General features: G+C 46.5%; 1 protein-coding gene across 1 annotated transcript; it reads left to right on the top strand.

The window, feature by feature from the left end:
* The first annotated feature begins 615 nt into the window (after positions 1-615).
* Positions 616-3403, top strand: LOC119959653 (zinc finger protein 239-like). The gene is made up of 2 exons (XM_038787836.1): positions 616-662; positions 2019-3403. The coding sequence occupies exon 2, from the start codon at positions 2474-2476 to the stop codon at positions 3254-3256; it is 783 nt and encodes a 260-aa protein (XP_038643764.1). The 5' UTR covers positions 616-662; positions 2019-2473; the 3' UTR covers positions 3257-3403.
* The last annotated feature ends 3155 nt before the right edge of the window (positions 3404-6558 follow it).

Genomic DNA, 6558 nt, shown 5'->3' with positions numbered 1-6558 from the left:
TGATAAATTGCCCTTCGTGTCCAAACCTGCTCTTAGTGTTGGGTGGGGTTACTGGGTTATGGGGACAAGGTGGAGGTGTTGACCTTGGGTAGGGTGCTCTTTCCAAGAGCCAGTGCAGACTCGATGGGCCGAATGGCCTCCTTCTGCACTGTAAACTCTATGATATCTATGATACTTCCTCAGGAAACTATGGAAATCCAGCATGTTCACGTTGAGTCTTACGATTTTTACAGATACAGGAAAACATGCTAGGAAAACATCCTATCTGGCTGCATCACAACCTGCTGTGGCAACTGCTCAGCCCAAGACCATCAGAAACTACAGAAAGCAATGAACACAATTCCAGTCCAGCATGCGCCTTAGGTCCTCAGCGCCTTAGTCCCACTGCTGACCACTACGTCACATGTCTCCCTCTTACTTGGATTTATGTATGATTTTTATCACACTCGCCCAATCTTCACATCATAGCAAACAGAAATCACTAGTCACTAATTGGGATAATCAATGGCGCTTCCATTACCCGGCATTCGCCGCGGTGGTGAATGTCCCCGATCGACACCGCAGGACAGCAGTGCGCAGGCGCATTTCCGGGAGTAGTTGGAGTATGCGCGGCGTGTGGTGGCGCCTGGGAAAGAGACGCTTCTTTGCCTCGTGGGCAGCGGGTAAGGATGCGGAAATCTGGAGGAAGCGATAGAGCCCACTCTGAAGTGAGAGAGTTTCTAAACACCGAGTGAAGGCCCTAAACCAGGAAGACGTACCTGTAGGTCCTGCGTTTGCAGCTTCGGGTCTTTTCCTGATATCAGGCATAATTCAACAGCCGCCATCTTGATTCAAATGGAGCGGCGCGCATGCGCGGGTGCGGTGACGTCTGCGAGGCTACGTAGTCTCACCCGGCCAGGTCCTAGTGCCCGAGGGTTATTGCATCAGACTGCAGTGTCCCTCAGCTTGATTCATTTATTTGTCTGGCTAAAAGGATGGTCCCTTTCCTAATGTTCCCAATTTAAGGGCTGGTTTCCCCAGGAGATGGCTGACGTTTAAGGGGGCAGTAAATTAATATTGGGAAGAGATATATCTGATGTAGTGGACCGTCACACAGTGTTGCTTTACAGCACCAGGGACCTGGGTTTGACCCCGGCTTGGGTCACTCTGTGCAGAGTCTGCACGTTCTCCCCATGTCTGCATGGTTTCCTCCCGGTGCTCCGGTTTCCTCCCACAAGTCTCAAAAGACGTGCTGTTAGATGACATTGGACATTTTGAATTCTCCCTCTGTGTCCCCGAACAGGTGTCGGCGAATAGGGGCTTTTCACAGTTGCTTCATTGCAGACTTAATGTCAGCCTACTTGTGACACTAATAAAGAATATTATGTTCTGAAGGTTAGTCTTTGGATTTCTCTTCCACAGGGAGCAGTGGAGTCAAGGGGGGTGTCATTGAATATATTAAAGCACAAGTTAGACAGATATTTTATTGACAATGGACTTAAGGGTTATGGGGTTCAGGCAGGAAAATAGAGAGAAAGCTGAGATGAGGAGGGATTTTTTCACTTGAGGATGTGGTGAAGCTTTGGAATTCTCTACCCCAGAGGAATGTGGAGTCTCAGTCATCAAGTATGCTCAAGACAAATATTGATAGGTTTCTAGATGTTGAAGATATCAAGGGATATGGGGATCGTGTGGGAAAATGGCGCTGAGGTAGATCGGCCAAGGATCTCATTGAATGGATGAGCAGACTCGGTGGGCCGAATGGCCTACTCTTGCTCCTATTTTAATCTCTGTGTCCTGGTCAGGAAGCAGTGAGCTGAGCTTGGATCTGTTAATCAGCCTGAATCAGCACCTTCAGGAGAAATGGGAGGATGAATATTAGATACAGCAGAGTGAGAATGGAGGGAGATTGTGTGGGATGGAGATTTACAGCTTTTGGAAAACGAGAGACTAAATAATGTTCCATAGAAACTAGAATTGTCTGTTCTGAATTTCTATCCTGTACTAACAATGATGACTTTTGAAAATTGTTTTTAAAGGATATTGGAAGGGGAGGAATTATAGACAGAAATCTCAAACATCACGTCTCGATGTGACAAACTCGCTCGATTCCTTCTAATCCGAATATCATCGGGCTCTGAATATCATCGACGAGAAGGAGAAATATTTGTCTGATCTGTCGGCTTCAAAAGATTTTAAATGTGAGCGTGACTTGGAAAAGCACCGAGACCCACACAACACACAACCGAGTGAGAGAGTTCCAGTGAACTGACTGTGGAAACATCAGTGTGACTGGAAAAGCACCGAGACCCACACTACACACACCCGACTGAGAGACTTCCAGTGAACTGACTGTGGAAAGATTTTCAGCGGGTTGCACAAATTGAAAAAACACCACACCATTCACAGTGAGGAGCGACAGTGCACATATTCTGTGTGTAGCCAAGGCTTCCAGTGATTGTCCAATCTGGAGAAACACGAGGAGACCCAAAACATGGAGAAACCGTGGAAATGTGGGGACTGTGGGAAGGGATTCAGAGCCCCATCTGAGGTGGAGATTCATCAACGCAGTCACACTGGGGAGAGGCCATTCACCTGCTCTCAGTGTGGGAAGAGATTCACTCAGTTATCTAACCTTCACATACACCAGGGGGTTCACACTGGAGAGAAGCCATTCACCTGCTCTCAGTGTGGGAAGGGATTCACTCAGTTATCCAGCCTGCAGGTACACCAGCGAGTTCACACTGGAGAGAAGCCATTCACCTGCTCTCAGTGTGGGAAGAGATTCAGTCAGTTATCCAGCCTGCAGGTACACCAGCGAGTTCACACTGGAGAGAAGCCATTCACCTGCTCTCAATGTGGGAAAGGATTCACACAGTTATCCAGCCTGCAGGTACATCAGCGAGTTCACACTGGGGAGAGGCCATTCGCCTGCTCTCAGTGTGGGAAAGGATTCACACAGTTATCCAGCCTGCAGGTACATCAGCGAGTTCACACTGGAGAGAAGCCATTAACCTGCTCTCAGTGTGGGCAGAGATTCCGTGCTTTATCCAGCCTGCAGACACACCAGCGAGTTCACACTGGGGAGAAGCCATTCACCTGCTCTAAGTGTGGGAAGGGATTCATTCAGTCATCCAACCTGCAGATACACCAGCGAGTTCACACTGGGGAGAGGCCATTCGCCTGCTCTCAGTGCGGGATGCGATTCATTCAGTTATCCCACCTGCGGAAACACCAGCGAATTCACACTGTGGAGAAACCGTTCATCTGCTCTTAGAGTGGGCAGAGATTCTGTGCTTTACTCACTCTGTGGAGACATCAGCGAATTCACACTGGGGAAAGGCCATTCACCTGCTCTTAGTGTGGGAAGGGATTACATAGAAAATAGGAGCAGGAAGAGATAATTTGGCCCTTTGCACCTGCCCCGCCATTCATTATGATCATGGCTTATCATCCAACTCAATAGCCCAATCCCGCTTTCCCCTCCATATCCTTTGATTCCCTTCGCCCTAAGTGCTATATCCACCTGCTTCTTGAAAACAAACAACGTATTGGCCTCAACTATTTCCTCTGGTAACAAATCCCACAGACTCACCACTCTCTGGTTGAAGAAATTTCTCCTCATCTCTGTCTAAATGGTCTACCCCGTATCCTCAGACTGCGACCTCTGGTACTGTACACTCCCGCATTGGGAAAATCTTTCCTGCATCTACCCTGTCAAGTCCTGTTACAATATTTTAGATTCTATTAGATCCCTCATTCTTCTGAACTCCAAGGAATACAATCCCAACCGATTCAATCTATCCTCGTACGTCAGTCCCATCATCCCAGGAATCTGGTGAACCTTCGCTGCACTCCCTCGAGAGCAAGAACATCCTTCCTCAGATAAGGAGATTAAAACTGCACACAGGTATTCTAGGTATGGCCTCGCCAAGGCCCTGTATAATGACAGCAAGATATCCCTGCTCCTGTACTCGAATCGGCTCGCAATGAAGGCTAGCATACCGTTTGCCTTCTTTACCGCCTGCTGTAGCTCCATGCTTACCTTCAGTGACTGGCGTACGAGGATACCCAGGTCTCGTTGCACATTCCCCTCTCCTAATCTATGGCCATTCAGCTAATAGTCTGCCTACTCGTTTATGCTACCAAAGTGGATAACCTCGCATTTCTCCAACTTATACTGTATCCGCCATTCATTTGCCCACTCACTCACCTTCTCTAAATCACACTGAAGGATCTCTGCATCCTCCCCACAGCTCACCCTTCCAAGCAACTTGGTGGCATCTGCAAATTTGGAGATATTTCATTCTGTTCCTTCATCTAAATCCTTAATATATGGGGTGGCACAGAGGTTAGCACTGCTGCCTCACGGTGCTGATGACCAGGATTCAATCTTGCCCAGGAACACTGTCTGTGTGGAGACACATTCACCCCATGTCTGCTTGAGTCTCACCCCCATAACCCAAAGATGTGCAGGGTAGGTGGATTGGCCACGCTCAATTGCCCCTTAATTGAAATGAAAGAATTGGGTACTTTAAATATTTAAAAATATCATTAATATATATTGTGACTCTGTGGGGATCGAGCACCGATCCCTGCCGTACCCCACTAGTCACTGCCTTACAATTTGAAAAAGACCTATTAATTCCTATACTTTGTTTCCGTCTGCCAACCAGTTTTCTATCCATCTCAATACAGTACTGCTGATCCCATTTGCTTCAATTTTACACACTAATATCTTCTGCGGGACTTTGTCAAAAGCCATCTGAAAGTCCAAATATACCACATCCACTGGCTGCCCCTAATCAACTCTACCAGTTACACCCTCGAAGAATTCCAGTAGATTTGTCAAGCATGATTTCCTCTTCATAAATTCATGCTGACTCTGTCCGATCCTGCCACTGTTTTCTAAGTGCTTTGTGATAAAATCTTTGATAATGGAGTCTAGAATTTTCCCCACGGTCAATGTCAGGTTTACTAGTCTATAATTCCTGGTTTTCTCTCTATATCGCTTTTTAAATAGTGAGTTACATAAGCCACCCTCCAATCTGCAGGAACTGTTCCAGAGTCTATAGAATCCTGGAAGATGACCACCAATGCTTCCACTATTTCTACAGCCACTTCTTTAAGTACTTTGGGCTGCAGATTATTAGTCCCTGGGGATTTATCAGCTTTCAATCCCATCAATTTCACAAACACCATTTCTCTCCTAATATTGATGTCCTTCAGTTCCTCCCTCTCACTAATTGCGGCGTTCCCCAACATTTCTGGTATCTGATATGTGAAATGAATGAAATGAAAATCGCTTATTGTCACAAGTAGGCTTCAAATGAAGTTACTGTGAAAAGCCCCTAGTCGCCACATTCCGGGGAGGCTGGTACGGGAATTGAACCTGCTCTGCTGGCCTGGTTCTGCTTTACAAGCCAGCTGTTTAGCCCACTGTGCTAAACCAGCACCTCATTTGTGAAGACAGAACCAAAGTATGTATTTATTTGCTCAGCCATTTCTTTGTTCCCTATTATACATTCCCCTGTTTCTGACTGTAAGGAACCTACATTTGGCTTCACCAATCTTTTTCTCTTCACATACCTATAGAAACTTTTACAATCAGCCTAATTTCCTGTATTATGCCATTCCCAACATCACCACTGCAGTTTGGGGGTCTATATACGACGCCCACTAATGTTTTTGCCCCTTGGTGTTTCTCAGCTCTACCCACACAGATTCCACATTGTCGGAGCTAATATCCTTCCTCACTATTGTATTGTTTTCCTCTTTAACCATGGGCCTCATGGGTAGCACAGTGGTTAGAACTGTTGCTTCACAATGCCAGGGTCCCAGGTTCGATTCCTGGCTTGGGTCACTGTCTGTGCAGAGTTTGCACATTCTCACCATGTCTGCTGGTTTTCCTCCAGGTGCTCCGGTTTTCTCCCACAAGTCCTGAAAGACTTAGGTGAGTTTGACATTCTGAATTCTCCCTCATTATACCTGAACAGGTGCCGGAGTGTGGCGACTAGGGGATTTTCACAGTAACTTCATTGCAGTGTTAATGTAAGCCTACTTGTGACAAGCATAAAAGTTATTATTAACCAGCACTGCCTTTTCCTTTTTGTCTCTCCTTCCTAAATACTGAATATATTCAGTTCCCATCCCCGCAGTCATGTCTCCATAATCCCCATTATATCACATGAGTTTACGTCTTATTTGTGCAATTCACTCGGTTATGCCGTCCGCAGTCATAACAAGGAGTTCACACTGGGGAGTGGCCGTTCACCTGTCCTCAATGTGCGAAGGGATTTTGTAATTCATCGCACTGTCTGCATTTTGTTCATTCTGTTGGTCAATGGGGATGGTCAGAGGGTTTCTTTCTGCTGGTCTGGCCGGTCTCACGGCTTCATCTCCAGTGGGGTGATTCTCTCTGAGCCTTCTTGCGAATATCTCGTTGCACATTTCACAAGGATCAAAGAGAGAAAGGGTGTTTGGAGGTTAGAAGATGTTTCATTCTCTTTTCTGTTTGGAAACCCCAAAAATCATGCCACATTGCCATGAAGATGGGCTATGGTGGTTACATGGTCCTTT

Source organism: Scyliorhinus canicula, unplaced genomic scaffold, assembly GCF_902713615.1.
Source record: "Scyliorhinus canicula unplaced genomic scaffold, sScyCan1.1, whole genome shotgun sequence".
NCBI lineage: Eukaryota > Metazoa > Chordata > Chondrichthyes > Carcharhiniformes > Scyliorhinidae > Scyliorhinus > Scyliorhinus canicula.
The sequence above is the reverse complement of the archived record's forward strand: the minus strand, read 5'-3'. Positions and strand labels throughout refer to the sequence as shown.